This window comes from Paroedura picta, chromosome 16 (genome assembly GCF_049243985.1).
Source record: "Paroedura picta isolate Pp20150507F chromosome 16, Ppicta_v3.0, whole genome shotgun sequence".
In the NCBI taxonomy this organism is placed as follows: Eukaryota; Metazoa; Chordata; class Lepidosauria; order Squamata; family Gekkonidae; genus Paroedura; species Paroedura picta.
Window position 1 is genome coordinate 12,619,862 of NC_135384.1, and position 18,323 is coordinate 12,638,184.

An 18,323-nucleotide genomic window follows, 5' to 3' on the forward strand; every position below is an offset into this window, starting at 1 on the left:
CATTGGTCACATATGTTAATTAATGTTATTAATCTATCCATCTACACCCACATGAAGCGGATATTCAGCAGAAATGAAGAGAGGGTACATCAGCTAAAAAGGTATGGAGAAGGAACAGGACTTTAAGGTATTTAATATTGTTTGGGATTGGAAAATCAGTGTCTGAGTATAGAATCATTGTAGCACAGTTTCAAAGGTACTTCTTGCTATAGGTAAAATGCTTTAGGATAGATTCAGGTGGGTATCCCTGTTGGTCTGAAGCAGCAGAACAAAGTCAGAGTCCCATGGCACCTTTAAGACCAGCAAAGATTTATTCAAGGTATAAGTTTTTGTGTGCATGCATCCTTCTTCACATACAGTGTGCATCCACACAAAAACATGTACCTAGAATAAAACTTTGTTGGGCTTTAAGGTATCTCTAGACTTAGACATTGTGCTAATATTTTACTGTGTTATCCAGAGGGAGTTAATGAATCACAAATTCATTTAAATTATTGTTAAATCACAGTGTTAGAAAAATTGCTCCTGGAGCTATGGTGCCAAAATTCCTACAGGCAAAGGCAGAGCCATTTGGAACCATATACCAACAAATATATGGGGTCAGGGGGATAGCTTTGTAGGTCTGAAGCAGTAAAACACCTTTAAGATCAATCAAGTTTCATTCCAGGTCACTACATTTGTGGATATAATGGCCAAAGCCTTCTTGTCTATTTGTGTGTAGTTTCTTTAAACAGATGACAAGGTCCTGGAATAAAATGTGATGGGGGCCTCCTGGCCACCTGGCAACTGATGGGTCGAGACAGTGCTGATGACATGAGATGAGACATTGCATGATAGGATGACCAAAGGGTGGTCAATGAAGTGCAGATGACAAGGTCCTGGAATAAAATGTGATGGGCGCCTCCTGGCCATCTGGCAACTGATGGGTCAAAACAGTGCTGATGACATGAGATGAGACATTGCATGCCAGGATGACCAAAGGGTGGTCAATGAAGTGCACTTGGATGCTGGAGGAAGACAGGAGACACTTGATGGCATCAAAGGATGACTGTTGCTGATGGCCCCAGGACTAGGAAGATTTTGTGTCAAGAAGGCAGTGCAGCAGCTCGACGCTGGAAGCCTTGTTGGGGAAGAAGGTATGATATAATTTCAGTCAGTCCAAGACAGCCTTGAGCCTGGGCTTGGACATGAACTGTGGAGCTTGCATGGAGTGGGGTGGATGAACAGGTAAAACATTACTCCTTTGAGTCCTCTATGTCCTTTTCATTAACTTTTTTTCAGTTGGAAAGTTCTGCAATAAGCAGAATTTTCAAGTGTAGAATAAGATTGTGGATTGGGGCTCATAAAAGTATACACTGATCCAGTTTCCATGTATTGATCATTGTATAAGGACAATGCCATTGCATGCACAAACTGCAGATACAGATAAAGTCTGATATAGTTTCAGATCACGTGGCCAGAACCTATATGTGAAAGCTATACAAGGTTAGGTCACTGCAATATATAAGGAGGAGGTTATGCTAGAGGACAGCAGACAAGGGATCATGTGTCCTCTCTATTTTGTCCCTGAGGAAAAGTATCCCATTTCCCCCCATATTCATTTCCTTGTAGTGCTGCCTTTTAGGCTTGCATTACTAGAATAAAATAGTTTTGCTCATATGTCTTACAGGCAGACCACAGCTGGATATTGCGGGCATAATGGCCAACCTTACTTGGACAACTGAATTTCTCCTTCTCGAATTTTCAGACACCCGAGAACTACAAATCTTGCATTTCATTGTCTTTTTAGCAGTATACTTGACTGCAGTGACTGGCAATCTTCTTATCATAATTGCTGTAACCCTTGATCATTGCCTGCACACCCCCATGTACTTTTTTCTCATGAACCTGGCACTCCTGGATCTTGGCTTAGTTTCAGTCACTCTACCCAAAGCGATGGCCAATTCCCTCCTGAACAGCAGGTCCATTTCTTATCCTGCCTGTGTAGCTCAGGTTTTCTTCTTCGTTTTCCTTGAGGGATCAGATTTTGCCATCTTGACAGTAATGGCACATGATCGGTATGTTGCTATCTGCAGCCCATTGCACTACGAGACAATTATGCACAGAGGAGCCTGCATTCAGATGGCAGCCAGTGCATGGATAGCAGGTATACTCTATGGGGCATTAAACAGTGGAGGAACTTTTGCCATCACTTTCTGTTCCAACATGATTGATCAGTTCTTCTGTGACATTCCACAGATTCTCAAACTCTCCTGTTCCGATATATACCTCGTTGAAGTTGGTATTATTGTTTTTGACATTTTCCTTACACTAGGATGCTTCGTCTTCATCACTGTCTCCTACATTCACATATTTGCAGCAGTGCTCAGAATCCCTTCTGTTCAGGGTCAGAAAAAGGCCCTCTCCACTTGCCTTCCTCACCTCACTGTGGTGTCTTTCCTTGTATTTAGTAGCATCTTCTCCTATGTACGGCCTCAGAATCAAACATCATCTGACCAGAATGTGCTTTCTGCAATAATTTATGCTGTTCTCCCTCCCTTGTTGAATCCCTTCATCTATAGCATGAGAAACAAAGAAATCAAGGCTGCACTGCTGAAGATCTCTGATTTGTGGCACATTTCAAAAATAATTACAAACAAAGCTATTTCACATAAGTGGCACTGAATAACCTTGTGTAGAGTTTGGGTTTGTAAATCAGATATAATATACTAGAATGATTATGATGACTTTTTTGAGACACTTGTGAAGATCATACTATAAGTGAGGCATAAGGAAGTGAGTTCCTCATTTAAATGGGACTTAGACTAAGGCAACCTTTCATGACCACCATCGGTATGACTCTCATCGGTATGAGAGCCAGTTTGGTGTAGTGGTTAGGAGTGCTGACTTCTAATCTGGCATGCCAGGTTCGATTCTGCGCTCCCCCACATGCAACCAGCTGGGTGACCTTGGGCTCGCCACGGCACTGATAAAATTGTTCTGACCGGGCAGTGATATCAGCGCTCTCTCAGCCTCACTCACCCCACAGGGTGTCTGTTGTGGGGAGAGGAAAAGGAAGGCGACTGTAAGCCGCTTTGAGCCTCCTTCGGGTAGGGAAAAGCGGCATATAAGAACCAACTCTTCTTCTTCTTCTTCTTCTGTCCCTTCCAACTTACCTCCACTTGCTTGTATCTTTTGCCTGCCTGTTCCTGACCATTCCTTCAGCCATCTGCATATCATTTCCTCAATGGCACTATGGAGTGGGAGTGGCTGGAAATGTCATTGTAGTGATTGTTAATACTTAGCAGTACTTTCTGGTGAATAATGGATAGCCCAGATAGCTGAAAGCATACAAGTTGGAGTGCTCACATGAAAGCAAGCAAAGGAAGGGCACTTGGGCAGGTGGGAAAGGAGGTGTTAGGGTAGGGTCTAGTTTCAGAAAGCCTTGCAAGAATCCTGTGTCACTGTGTAAATAATTCTTTAGGTAGTGGAAAATAGGCATTTATATGGTTTCATACAATCATAATAGTCAAATAATATTGTAAATTTGTGCATAACAATTTAACAAGTGTGTTACAAAAATAATTCAGACAAATATTCAACAGGTTAGTTCCTGAAGTCCAAACGTGGATCAGGTAGTCCGCCATTTTGAAAGGTGTCTACTACAATGGAACTAACAAAAGTAATAATATTATCAATTTCCTCAGTTGAATAACAAATTGACTTAGGGCATTTCCGCACCCTTTATATGTAGCGTCATGCCAATCAAATGCAAGCTGAATATTCTGACCCAGTCACCCACAGCCAGCATCTGACCCTCTGTCTGCTTGCTACATCCTCTGTTTTAAAAGCTTTTCTCAGAATCCCCAAAAGTGGATTCACCACCCTAAAAAGCACTAGCGACCAGAGAGCAACTAGCAGGCAACCAGCAGCAGGAAGGTATGGAGGCTCATATGTGCTAAAGTCATCTGCAGCATCCCACCCTCACTCCCACCTCCCTCTCCCTTGTTCCTGGGGATGAGAATTCCTTTTTAAAAAAATGGAGAACTACCTAGACCAACTAATAAGCAGACATCTGTGTAGGCAATGTCAGAAATAAAATAATATTTCATTCAACAAAGTGTGTCTCTTGAAAGTCCCCCCCCCAAAAAAAATCAGGAACAATGTTAATTTACTCATTTATCAAAGGACTCGGCCGCTTCGGATTCGCACGCATGCAAGTCAATTGTGCCATAGATTATAATGGAAATGCTGGCATTTCCTGGGGCCTGTGTTTGAGGTACAACCCTCCAATCTTTCAGGGTACCTCTGGGAGGCATTTCCCTGACTCTCCTCAAAATTTCAAAATGATTGGTCCAAGGGGCCCATGTCCAGGGACTCTCGAAGAGGGTGCTCCTATCTCTCCATTATATCCAATGGAGACAACTCTCCATTGGATATAATGGAGGGATAGATGGAACCACGCCCCCAGGCCCCTGGAAAGGTGGGAATACCAAGATTCCCATTATCGTCTAGGGTAGCGATCCCCAACCTGTGGGCCACGGACCACATGTGGTCCTTCAGCTAATTGGAGGTGGGCCCTGAAGGACGCCTCCCCCCCCCCGGCCCTTTACAACACACTTCGGGTGTCATTGTCTCCCATCACTCCCAGATGGGACTATCTCATTGCAGAGAAACAAGCTCATGGTTCCTATTGATTTGTCATTGTCATGAGTTAAAATTTCCATGAAAATAAAATGTTCCTTATGTTCATTGTTGTGGCGTGTCTGTATCTTATTTTGAAGGGATGTTTAAACATTACCATAGCAATCAGAGAGCGTTAGGGCAGTGGTTGAGAGTAGAGGAGTAATCTACCCCCCACCCCATCGGGCCTCAGTAAAAGGCGGTGAGTGGTCCCCGGTGAGTGGTCCCCGGCGTTGAGTGGTCCCCGGTGATAAAAAGGTTGGGGACCACTGGTCTAGGGCGCCATTGACTTCCATGGCTGCCAAAGCTGAAGCGGTTGAGTCGGGCTCTTCATGCACAAGCCTACTCGTGATCCCATAAGGGGTGGCATTCAAAAGCATTATGCATCTATGATTCTAGGCAAGGGAAACCCTGGCTTGTGTTACAACCATGTGGAACTAATTAGTCTAACCCGGTATGACTTCCAACTGAAGTAAGATATGAGTTCCACAGGCTTAAAGGGATGAGGGGCATCTAATTTTATTATTGATCTGGACATGATGTTCCATTATTCTAAGGAGTTGAAGACTCATTGCCGCATACATTAAATTACAATTACAAATAAGAATATAGATGGTTTCTTTTGTAGAACAATTTGAAAAATGAAATTTGTTTCAGGCCAATGAATATCTATGTATTTTATGTTAAAAAAAAACAGACTCCACAGCCTCCACACTTAAAGTACTGTCATCCAAATGAAGAGAGCCAGCTTGATGTAGTTGCTAAGAGTGGCAGCTTCTAATCTGGCATGCTGGGTTTCACTCCCTTGTCCTCTACATGCTGCCAGCTGGGTGGCCTTGGGCTGTTGCAACACAGCAAACTTTCTCAGAGCCATTTCTCTCACCTGCCTCACAGGTTGTCTGTTATGAGGAGAGGAAGGGAAAGGCACTTTGAGACTCCTTCAGGAAGTCAAAAGCAGCATATAAAAAAAAACTACTCTTCTCAGTTGGTTGCTGCCAATTGGTGACCTCCTTATCATCAGAAAGGAAGGCTAGCCAGAATAGGAGGTTCTCTTTCATGCTTATGGTTATTCATGTGGTGCTATGGAGCACCATTTCAGGCAATAATAGAAGGCCCTACCTGTCTTAACTTGCCAGCAGGCAAAATTCATGTACCCTACCAGAGATTTCAGCTCCCTCAGTGAAGGGTGACATAGAAATTTAAAAATAAATTAAAATTACTGAGAAGTTTTTGGAGAGGTCTATATCTGTTCCAAGGAGCCTCTTGTGGTGCAGAGTGGTAAGGCAGCGATATGCTGTCTGAAGCTGTCTGCCCATAAGGTTGGGAGTTCAATCCCAGCAGCCGGCTCAAGGTTGACTCAGCCTTCCATCCTTCCGAGGTCGGTAAAATGAGTACCCAGCTCGCTGGGGGGTAAACGGTAATGACTGGGGAAGGCACTGGCAAACCACCCCGTATTGAGTCTGCCATGAAAACGCTAGAGGGCGTCACCCCAAGGGTCAGACATGACTCGGTGCTTGCACAGGGGATACCTTTATATCTGTTCCACTATATATTTCTGGTAAGACCTTGGAGGAGGAGCGTGTCTCATGGCTTAAGTGCCACTCAGCGCTTAACACCCACTCAGGGTAGCAGTCCCACCCCTGACTGCCTCCTCCTCCAACCAGCTTGCCTGTCAGTCCAGTAGCCAGCCAATCGCCTTCTATCCTCCATCCCTGACCACCCCTCCTCCTTCTCCTTCCCTCTGAGGCTTGGAGGCTGCAGATCACTGCTGCATGAGAGGTGCTCCTGTCAGTGAGTTCCATAACAGCTGCCTGAAGCCTTTCCAGGTCCCTGGGGAAGGGGTGGCCATCCACAGAGTTCTTCCACTCCATCTCTCTAATCTAGCACCCGTTGTAGACCTGAATGCAATGGGCTTGGCCCCTAGTAAATAAATAAAACCTGTCTTCGGACTGCTTGGCTTCAGTGATTCACATAACTCTAACCTGGGGTTGCTGTGGTACATTGACTGCTCTCCCCCGGGCTTCTTCTTGAACACTGTTGACCTCCTTCTCCTCCACCCCCGCCCTTTTAAGAAGGGGGGTAGGAAGGGGATCTTATTATTGCGCCGCCATGTTATGATGGTTTTTAAGTCTCTTAATGGGAGTTTTAATGGGGTTTTAATACACTGTAACCCACCACGAGCCATTTGGGAGTGCCGGGAAATAAATCGAAATAATAATAATAATAATAATAATAATAATAATAATAATAATAATAATAATAATAATAATAATAATAAATAACCCGTAGACTGGATTTCTGTAACTTGCTCTACACAGTCCTACCCTTGTTCTTGATCTGGAAATAGCAGCTGGTGCAGAATGCAGCTGCTAGGGTCCTTACAGGTACAATTTGGAGGGGCCACGTCCAGCCAGTGCTGAGGCACCTTTATGGGTTGACAGTTCTGGCTCAGATCAGGTTCAAGGTTTTTATTTTATTTCACAGTAGATTAGTTTGCAGAGTCATTACTATTTATACATGGACCTGGTTAGCTTTCAGAAAACCAAGGAAAGCATGGAAACATTAGATCTGCCCATCCATTGGCAAATATCTCGGACGACTCAAAGAAGGTCCATGAAAATAAGTGTTTTATGCAAATCAGGTTAACATTTTAATAAACCTAAGCCTAATTCAAAAACTGTTGTGGGATCTTTCTTTTGGGTGCATGGTGGCACATTGGAAGATCTGTGTTAGATATAGATTTTCTCTAGATGTTCTTGGCTTTACATCATACACAGTCATGCTGTACTAATTATATATTTAGGTTAGTTACAAGTAATAGAAAAAATAATAATACACCAGAGGTAAAAGTCGCCAGCAATTCCTGGTAGTTAAGTGAAGTGAACTCCAGGGAGCAAGATGCCAACAACAGAATATAAATTGTGCTGTCTTACTCACACAGCCTTTATGATTATAATTTGACCAGAATAAGCAGCATATATTGTATCAAGCCATCTACGGAATGGCCTGGGCCTGTGAATACATAAATTAAGTATTCAAATTGAACCAGGCCTTCTCTCATTGGTAACAGATGTTAATTAATATTATATATCTATCCCATACACCCATATGAAGAATAAAGAAATACTACTTGACAGTGGAAATTCAGCAGAAATGGAGACAGAGAACCTAAGCTAAAAAGGTATGAAGAAGGAACAGGACTCTAAGGTATTTAATAATGTTTGGGATTGGAACCAGTGTAGCACAGTTTCAAAAGTACTTCTGCAGATACAGATGAAGTCTGATATAGTTTCAGATTGTGGCCAGAATCTATAGTCTATCTACAAGGTTACTTCACTGCAATTTAATAAGAGGAGCTTGAGCTAGGGGACAGCATATGAGAGATCTTATGTCCTGTCTTTTGTCCCTGATGAAAAAAGTATCCCATTTCCCAACCCCAAATTAATTTCCTTGCAGTGCTGTCTTGTAAGCTGGCATTACTAGAATAAAATAATTTTGCCTGATGAAGTGTAGCCCATCCCCCCCCCCCCCCAATTCCAGGGCTGTTTTGTAGACTGACATGGTGAAACTGGAAAATCAGCCTAATTGTTAATTGACATTACTAGAATAAAATAGTTTCTCTCATAGGTTCTACAGACAGGCTGCAGCTGGATATTGAGGGCATAATGCTCAACCTTACATCCCCCTTGGAATTTCTGCTCCTGGAATTTTCAGACATCCGAGAACTACAGATCTTGCATTTCTTTGTCTTCTTAACAGTATACTTGACTGCAGTGACTGGCAATCTTCTTATCATAATTGCTGTAGCCCTTGATCATCACCTGCACACTCCCATGTACTTTTTTCTCCTGAACCTGGCTCTTCTGGATCTTGGCTTAGTTTCAGTCACGCTACCCAAAGCTATAGCCAATTCCCTCCTGAACTCCAGGTCCATTTCTTATCCTGCCTGTGTGGCTCAGGTTTTCTTCCTCATTTTCCTGGAAGGGTCAGATATGGCTATCTTAACAATAATGGCCCATGATCGGTATGTCGCTATCTGCAATCCACTGCAATACGAGACAATTATGCACAGAGGAGCCTGCATCCAGATGGCAGCCAGTGCTTGGATTGCAGGTATTCTCAATGGTGTATTACATAGTGGAGGAACTTTTTCCATCACCTTCTGTTCCAACATGATCAACCAGTTCTTCTGTGAAATCCCACAGATAATAAAACTCTCCTGCTCTGACATGTATCTAGTTGAAGTTGGTCTTATTATATTTGGCTGTTTCCCTGGATTTGGATGCTTCATCTTCATCATAGTCTCCTACATGCAGGTTTTTGCAGCAGTGCTCAGAATCCCTTCTGTTCATGGCCAGAAAAAAGCCCTCTCCACCTGCCTTCCCCACCTCACTGTGGTGTTTTTGCTTATATTTAGTGGCCTCTTTGCCTACATGAGGCCTCGCAGTGACATGTCATCTGAGCAGAATGTCCTTTTTGCAATCATTTATGCTGTTCTGCCTCCTGTGCTCAACCCGTTCATCTATAGCGTGAGAAACAAAGAAATCAAGGGTGCCTTATTGAAGCTCTCTGATAGGGGTCATTTTTCAAAAGTAACAGCAGCCAGATCTTTTTTACCAACAGGAGCTTGAAGGAGATTGTGCAAACTTTTAAAAACAAACAAACTCAGATTTGTATACTAGAAAGATTCGGTTGACTTATTCTGAAGCACTTTGGAAGATTGTACTACAACCCATGTTTTGATGGGCATTGAGCAAGAAGTGTTCACAGACCCCCCTCCTCCTCTGTCACCCTGTCCTCTTCCCCCTCCAAAATAACCCCACTTGTTTGTGTATCTATTGTCACCTTGCTCCAGACTACTCCCTCAACCATCTGCATTCCATTTCCTCATTGATCCTATGGGGTGTGAGTGCCTGGAAGTATCAGTGTTGTGATTGTCAACTATTTCCTAGGAATAGCGGGCAGCCCAGGTAGCTAAGGGCATATCAGATGGAGCACTTGCAAACAGAAGAACAAAGGAAGGTCAGGCGGGAAGCTGGAAGAGGAGGTTTGTCGGCCGCATTCAGTGACAGTGAGCCCTGCCAGAAGTCTTGGGTCTTGCAGTGTCCCCATCTCTGATGCCAAATATGAAAGAAGTAGAAGTTCTGGGAATAAAATGAAGGAGAGGAAACCATGTATGCAGCCTGAACTTCCTGAGGCAAGAGCTGTGGATTGAACGATAAATAGCGAATGAAAAGATAAGTGTCTCTAGAGAATTTCCCTCTTGTGCATTGTAACCTGTACAGTAGTAAACACTGTCTCTACAGGACAGGCACATCACTCACGAATAATGGTGTGTGTTTTTTTTAAATAACCAACCCCACAACCCCTCCCCCCTAAACAAAGCTGAGGTAGAAAACCACTCAGGATGTGTTTGTTACTGTTGTTTTTGTACCCCCATGAGTTTATTATCTAGGAATTTCTACGTGTCTTCCAGGCAGCATGGAGAATATTTATTTCCCCACAGTAATAAAGGCTTGTGTTGATGAACAATAATCTGTGGTACAAATGTGGGAAATGGTTGTTTTTAGTTGATTTGCAGGCGGGGACTGATGCAAAACAAAACACGACAATCAGGAATGGCATCAACGTGGCCTCAGCCTTTTATTGCATCCAACCCATAACAGAGGGTTGGCCCAATTTGAGGCACCTTGAAGGAGACCCGCACCCCCAGAGCCATCCGGCTGCACATAACTTGGAGTGTAGAGGCGCCCTGGGACCACCTTACCCAGCAGGGAAGGCCGGTCCCTTGCCTCTACGGCTCTCACATGGGGAACAACCTTATCAGGGGCCATATTCTGATGGAGGAAGAGTCATTCCTTGGATAATGACCCACCCACCAGTACAGTTCTGACACATTATTTGTTTGACCCTTTCTTGAGGCATCAGCAGATGGGGATGTTACCACCATGGAACCAGCCTCTGTGGACTGCCCAGTCTGCATTCCTGTTAGGGCACTCTAAATATTAAGGATCTTTCCTTATAATTACATGATGCATACAGGGAACAGCGTACAGGTGTCAATGAGCATTGAGAAAAGACAACCCAGGCAAACAATTCCTCCAATCCAGCCCTACCCCACCACTAAACATGTATCATTGCTACAAAGAGAAGCCAAGAAAGAGCACCAAAAGGTAAACAGTGTTGTTACCAAGTGGCAACATAAAAAATAAAAATAAAATTAATGTATACAATCTAAGAAAACTTGTTGTGTGTGTCTAAATATATTCCTCCTATTTATTTATTTTCTGCAAAAATAAAATCTCAATATTTAAAACATAACTCATCATTGACAAATTCATTGGAAGTTTTTAAGCAGAGGCTTAATTGTCATCTGACAGAAATGCTGATTTTATGAAAGGCAGATTGTGAGTAGGTGAGCAAGAGGAGCTGTGACAGTTACTAGCTTCAAAGCCTGTTCCTAAGAATGAGCCTTGAAAGGGCCCCCTCCCCTGGGCCCCGGCCAGGCAGCATAAGGTGGCTTTGGGCCGCAGCTCGCAGCCAGATCAAGTGGGGCAGACAGGGGCTGGGCAGCTCAGTAGCAGGATCAGGACAGTGCTCCTTAGCAGGCAGTCAGCAGGCCAGGAGTCCCTCATCAGCAGGCCCAGCCTAACAGACCAAGAGGCCCTCATTAGCTAGCCCTCCACCACAACCCTTTGCCCAGGGCCCTCTCCCCTTACCTTCTGCTGGCTCCAGGCACTGCGGAATCTGAGAGCAAAGAGGCTAGAGTCCAGGGAGGAGGGTGAGAGCTGCAGGGGCAGGGCCAATAAGGGCCAAGCTGCCTGCATCCTGATTGGCCCTATTCCAACTTGGGCAGCCAGACACATCCCACCCCTAGGCTGTTTCATAAATATATAGAGGAACAACAATGGATAATGATAACTAAGGTTTTTTTTTTTTAAAGTACATTCAGCACACTCTGTGGGGGAGGTGATCTAGGGTGCAGAATGGTGGGATTAAGGGGTCTACAAAAACAAAGGTTTAAACAGGCAGGCAAAAAAAAAACCTCACAGATTTTGAAAAGGAGAAGAGACAAAGCATGATAGGAGACTGGCTCTGTTGGACTCAGTGCAGCAAGCCAACCTGGGAAATAAAGGGAGGACAGCCCAAATATGGAAACTCCAGTGTCAACTTATAGCATCCAATGGAAATTCAAAATGAGACTAAAGCAAGATATATGAGCCTCTTGTGGCGCAGAGTGCTAAGGCAGCAGACATGCAGCCTGAAGCTCTGTCCATGAGGCTGCCGGCTCAAGGTTGTCTCAGCCTTGCATCCTTCCAAGGTCGGTAAAATGAGTACCCAGCTTGCTGGGGGGTAAACGGTAATGACTGTGGAAGGCACTGGCAAACCACCCCGTATTGAGTCTGCCATGAAAACGCTAGAGGGCGTCACCTGAGGGGTCAGACATGACCCATGCTTGCACAGGGGATACCTTTATCTTTACCTTTAAAGCAAGATATATCTCCTAATATGGAAATGGTCTCAGTTCCACAAGCTTGCAAAATGGAGCTCTTCTAACAGGCATTTGGTTTGGGCTAATAAACACCAATGCTCACAGAGCCTCCTGCCATGTAAACAATCTAAAGCCAATCAGAAAGACCAGTGGTAGCACTGAAAAGAGTTTCATTAGCTGAAAGCTCTCTGTCAATTGTTGCTTTCACCCCACTGGATCTCCCCACCTGCACAGGATCACAAACAAAATCAGCCTGTCTGCACAGGCCTTAACATGTCAGTGAAGAAAAGGAAGCTGTGTTGAGAATACCAAAGCAAGCTTAGGAAAAATGGATCAGCCCAGTCACTGGAAAAAATCTTGGGGGACTGAAGGGTCCATAAAATATTTTTCAATAAGCTTTTTATGCACTTCAGCTTAAAATTTTAACAAACCAAAGCTGAACTCCTAAATTGTAGAGGGATCTTTCTTTTGGGTACACGGTGGCACACTCAAAGAACTCTAATACTAAGACAAGGATATTGCTTAGATATCTTGGGTCTTACATCATGCACAGGCATTTGTACTAATTATCTATTTAGAATAGTTAAAAAAAAAGGTGTGTGCGTGCTGGGGAGAGAATGCGGCAACAGTAAAAGGCTTCAGAAACACTTGGCAATTAAGTGAGGTGAACTCCTGGGAGCCAGTTGTCAAGGACAGAACATAAATTAAGCTCTGTCTTACTTACACAGACTTTTAGTCTATTATTTGACAGAAACTATCAGCACACATTCTATCGAGCCCTCTATGGAATAACCTGGACAGGTGGATAGATGATAAATTGAGCCAGACCTCCTCTTATTTGTTACAGATCTTTATGCTATTTAGGCATCAAACCACATCCACATGAAGAATGAAAACATTCTACTTGACAACGGAAACTGAGCAGAAATGGAGATAGGGAACTAAAGCTGAAAAGGTCTGGAGAAGAAACAGGACTCTAAGGCATTCGATAATATTTGGTACTAGAACATCTATATCTGAGTGGAGCACCATTGCAGCAGTTTCAAAGGTATTCCTTCCTAACTTTTACAATGTTTTAGGATAGATTCAGATTGGTAGCCGTGTTGGTCTGAAGCAACAGGAGTTGTACATTTGGAATTTAGTATTGGAGGTTTCAACCACTGATGAAGCCAATGAAAACGGACTGTATCTAGAAGCTATTATGGTTATTCCTCCTGGTATATAAAAGATGTAAAAGAAATTGAATTTACTCATTGTATATTGTATATATTACTACAAACATATATTACTACAAACATATTGCCATTACTACAAACATATTGTTTTTTCTATTGATTGCTTGAATAAAACGGCAATAGTCTTTAGGGGACATCTAGCTTCACTTTGTTCTTATATTTGACTAAGTTGCCCAGAAAGATTTAATAAATCACATTTTAAAAATTAATAAGTAAAATTGCATCATGGTGTAAGAGGAATTGTACCTGGAGCCCTTGTGCCAATCTTCCTACCTGCACTGTTAGAGGAATGGCCATTTTGAACCATGATTCTATGAATACAGCGTTGGTCTGAACAAAGTGACATCCTTAAGACTGACAAAATTTAATTCTGGGTAAAGCTTTTGTGCACATGCACAATTTGTCTTCCAGAAAGAAGCAATGGGCATTTAAAATATACACGTTTATTTAGAATATAATGGGCAGCCTAAAGAAAAGTGGAGAGACAAGTATGTTCAACAAAAATAGAGTCCAATAGTACCTTTAAGGCCAATAAAGATGGGTGAAACAGTCTCTTTAACTTCAGTGGACATAAGGAGTGGGAAATTGGAGCTGAAGCAAAAATCTATTCTGGGTTAGAACTACCAGTGAAGAGGTACCTGAGAGGCTTATTGGGTTGGGGAAACCAGACTGAGTTAAACTTAAGAATACAAAGTCCTGCTTCTCTGGCTGTCCTATGAAAACTGCTTCCATTTGGGAGTGAAATTGTCCATTTGAAAGCTCTAAGATGGGAATGCAGCATTTATATGTGGAATTAATATAATTCTCCTGCATCATAGACCCTTAAGAATGGGGACCCAAGGCTTTCTAGGACTGTGTAGCCATATATATTCCAAGTAACAGGCCTTCCAACAGACTTATCACTGTTTGTGTGTGTGGTATTGTCTATGTAACAACAGCCCTGACATGTGGAATTTAATATGGAATCAGGAAGATTTTCACTGCCCCTTCTTATACATGCAAAAATTGGATAGGAGTCGCTCACCAAGGTTTGATATAGTTCTAGGTCAAATTTCCAGAGTGTGTGGACATGGAAGTTCTAATAGCTTAGGTTTAGGCAAAATAACACATGGTTGGTGGGGTTGGAGAAAGTCAGTGAGATATTGATCTCCCATGTAATTTGGCTATCTACAAACTATGTCATTTTTTGCTTGTACAAGAACAACTTAGTTACCAGGCTACGGTAACTATGATTATGGTTAAAAAAAATCATAATTAACCATTCACTTATCTTAGTTTATTTACAGTGCAATCGAAAGACGATTGCCTTCAGAGAAAGCACCATTGAATAGACCAGCAAAGAATTCTGAAGAGACCAGCTGAGGATAGTTCTCTTGAACATTTCCTCCAGGTATTGCGGAAGAAAATGCCCAATTTTACATCCATATCTGAATTTGTGCTCTTGGAATTTTCAGATACCCGAGAACTGCAGATCTTACATTTCCTTATATTTTTAGTACTATATGTGATTGCACTGTCTGGGAATCTTCTCATCATCATTGCTGTCATGCTTGATCATCATCTACACACCCCCATGTACTTCTTCCTAATGATCTTGGCTGTTCAGGACCTTGGCACAGTTTCTGTCATGGTACCCAAAGCTATGGCCAATTCCCTCCAAAACACCCACTCAATTTCTTATTCAGGTTGTGTGGCTCAAGTGTTTTTCTTCTTTCTATTTGAAGTGTCAGATTTTGCCATTCTTACAATAATGGCGCATGATCGGTATGTAGCTATCTGCAACCCATTGCAATATGAGACCATCATGCACAGAGGAGCCTGCTTTCAGATGGCAGCAGGTGCATGGATTGCATGTAACCTTTATGCCACTTTACACACCACAAGCACTTTTTCCATCACCTTCTGCTCCAATAAGATCAATCAGTTCTTTTGTGAAATTCCACAGATTCTTACACTCTCATGTTCAAATTTATATCTAATTGAAGTTGGAGTTCTTTTATTCAGCTGCATCATAGTTGGAGGATTTTTTGTCTTCATCATCATAACCTACGTTCAGATATTTGCAACACTACTCCACATGCCTTCTGTGCAGGGCCGGAAAAAAGCCCTCTCCACTTGCATCCCCCACCTCACTGTGGTGTCTCTGAATGTTTTTACTGGAATGTTTGCTTACTTAAGGCTTCCCACTAACTCTTCATCTTATATCAATATACTTTTTGCCATCATTTATTCTATATTACCCCCACTGCTGAATCCCTTCATCTATAGCATGAGAAACAAAGACCTGAAGACTGCCTTGTTGAAGCTCACTGCTTTTGGACACTTTCACAAAACCTTTTCTGCCAGATTCTAGGAAAATTGTCTTGAATGAATTTATCTGACTTATTTTCTTGACTGTTTTTGTAATGTGGGGAATCCTAATATAATAAGAATGAAAAATGTTTTGGTTATTGTTTTGATTTGCTTTCCCCCTCTTCTTGTTCTCAATCTGTTGCACTAGACTTTTGACAGGCAGGTGGGCATTACCGGCCCCATGAGAAATCCTTTACGTGTTTTTTGGTGTTGGTATAACCGGCCACAGCTTTAAATAAAATCTGAAGTGTTAATTAGACAAAGGGGTGATCCTGCCCTGTTTTCAGCTGACCACACCCCAACCTGAATTTTAACTCAAATCAAGTCTTTATTATTACGGTACTAGACCAGTAGTCAAATTACACAATACATAAAAACATCTGGCATTAACAAGGTACATACAAATAATTGATAATTAAAATATTATAAAATTTAAAAATATTTCAGCTATAAGAATCCTTCTAATTTTAAAATTCACAAGCATTCTCAAGCAATTGAGACTATCTGTAACTAAGTTGTTCCGAATCCACCCAGCTCTTCCATGTTTTGATAGCTCTTCAAGCAAATCTGGCCACAACAGAAGTTATTTCTGTGCTTTTGTCTGACAACATGTCTTTGTCTTTGAGTTGGGCTTATTCTGTAGGGAAGGTATAAGTGCTCCCCTGAATTGATAGTATAGCATACATTGGAATAATACATGTTCAGATGTCTCAATGCTCCCATCCTAGCAGATGCATAAACAATTACAGATGGGTATGTTTTTAAATAAGCCTTCCCTAAAAGCGGATGGGAGCATGTTATATCATAAGAGAGTAAATGATCTCATATGTTCTGGGAAAACAAGATTAGATAAATAAGGTAATGGCCTCAAATTATTAAGTGGAGGCATTGGGAAAAGTGGATTTTTTACTTGATTGAAATCCTGTTGGCGATGGATATCTCGGATTCTTTGTTTTATCGTTTCCTTTGCTCGGTTGAAACCCAGAGACAGTATTAACTGTTTCGATAGACAATATGAGCAAAGTTTTTTCTCAAGAGTGGATATCCACGGCACAACCAATGATTCAGACATCATTAGGTTAAGCAAACCCTTTGTGGAAAAAAACAATTTTAACCAGTACATGGACGTACATATCCATATTCTGGTCTGGACAGAATACATTCCTGTTTCCACCCGGATTGCATTGTTGGAAATGCTGGTTGGTACTTAGAGCAGGGATCTTAAAAATTTAGCCTTGGTCTATTCTAGGCTGGAAATATTGGCATTTATACACGATGGGGCCCCATACATCATCTGTGCTAGAGGTTTTGCCTTGAACAGCTTAAGGGCTGTGGGAACATTATGCCCACCTTTGTGCCAGAAGAATTTCTGAATGGCACCTGAGCTACTCTGGGCATTTGAGGAAATATATGATATATGGGGGTTTCTATGGCCATTTGGAATAGTACTCCCAGATATTTTGTAAAGTCTGACTTCTTCTATGGGTGATGAATTGAGATGCCATGTATATGTTTTAGGCTTGTTACCAAAAACCATAATCTTTGTTTTTGAATGATTGACCTCTAGCTGGTTCAATCAGCAATAATTAGCCAGTAGAACCAAGGCCCTTCTCATTCCATTTGGCGTTCTTGATAACAGGACAGCGCCATCTGCATACAGCAGTAGCGAGGTATGTTTGTTAGCTAATCTGGGGGGATGTAATTCACTATTCCGAAAATGTTCAACCATATCATTTATAGAGATATTAAACAGTAGGGGTGGTAAAACACAACCCTGCTTAACTCCCCTAAGTGCTTTAATACAGTGGTCCTCAACCCGCGGGCTGCGGCCTGGCACCGGGCCGTGAAGGCAAGAGCAAGGTCTTTCAAGACTTCCTTGATTCCAGCCATTCACAGAGGGCATCACGAATGTCGTGGAGCCACACATCTGTTCCCAGTCTGAAAGGTGTACAATGTCGGGATGATATAGAGCTTCCAGGTTGTGGTCCACTTCCAGATGCTTGACCACTGTCCCTCTCCATCCTTCAGTTTGGTGTAGTTAGGAGTGCGGACTTCTAATCTGGCATGCTGGGTTCGATTCTGCACTCCAGCACATGCAGCCAGCTGGGTGACCTTGGGCTCAACACGGCACTGATAAAATTGTTCTGACTGATCAGTGATATCAGGGCTCTGTCAGCCAAACCCACTTCACAGGGTGTCTGTTGTGGGGAGACGAAAGGGAAGGCAACTGTAAGTCGCTGTGAGCCTCCTTCGGATAGAGAAAAGGAGCATATAAGAACCAACTCTTCTTCTACTTCTTCTCAACGAACCTAGTAAGCATTTCATTAACTTTCCTAACCAATAGGCTCATCCCCTTAGGTGCTAAGGCATACCCACAGATTTCAACTATAGCTGACAGAATATTTTGGTTCTGGGCAAACGTTGTCTCAGGACCATTAAATTTCCAGTAATAACATTAATTAGCTGTAACTCTTCAAACTTGGGGATGTCCCCCCCCCCAAAGTTGTATTACTACAGCCGCTGGCACGGCTGCCCTATAAACCTCCGACACAACCACCTCCAGGAGGTTTTTCCACTTCATC

General features: G+C 42.6%; 3 protein-coding genes across 3 annotated transcripts; all 3 read left to right on the plus strand.

Annotated features, from left to right (window-relative positions):
- The first annotated feature begins 1,698 nt into the window (after positions 1 to 1,698).
- On the plus strand, positions 1,699 to 2,664 carry LOC143825280 (olfactory receptor 14A16-like). Its single transcript, XM_077313305.1, has one exon. It carries the CDS (start codon positions 1,699 to 1,701, stop codon positions 2,662 to 2,664), a length of 966 nt encoding a protein of 321 aa, XP_077169420.1.
- Positions 2,665 to 8,327: 5,663 nt separating this feature from the next.
- LOC143825281 (olfactory receptor 14A16-like) lies at positions 8,328 to 9,293 on the plus strand. Its single transcript, XM_077313306.1, has one exon. It carries the CDS (start codon positions 8,328 to 8,330, stop codon positions 9,291 to 9,293), a length of 966 nt encoding a protein of 321 aa, XP_077169421.1.
- A 5,501-nt stretch (positions 9,294 to 14,794) lies between these two features.
- LOC143825282 (olfactory receptor 14I1-like) lies at positions 14,795 to 15,742 on the plus strand. Its single transcript, XM_077313307.1, has one exon. The coding sequence runs from the start codon at positions 14,795 to 14,797 to the stop codon at positions 15,740 to 15,742; it is 948 nt and encodes a 315-aa protein (XP_077169422.1).
- Positions 15,743 to 18,323: the final 2,581 nt, after the last annotated feature.

Bases quoted from the DNA above. Each gene is read 5' to 3' on its own strand.
- LOC143825280 (XM_077313305.1), top strand. From the start codon at position 1,699: ATGGCCAACCTTACTTGGACAACTGAATTTCTCCTTCTCGAATTTTCA.
- LOC143825281 (XM_077313306.1), top strand. From the start codon at position 8,328: ATGCTCAACCTTACATCCCCCTTGGAATTTCTGCTCCTGGAATTTTCA.
- LOC143825282 (XM_077313307.1), top strand. From the start codon at position 14,795: ATGCCCAATTTTACATCCATATCTGAATTTGTGCTCTTGGAATTTTCA.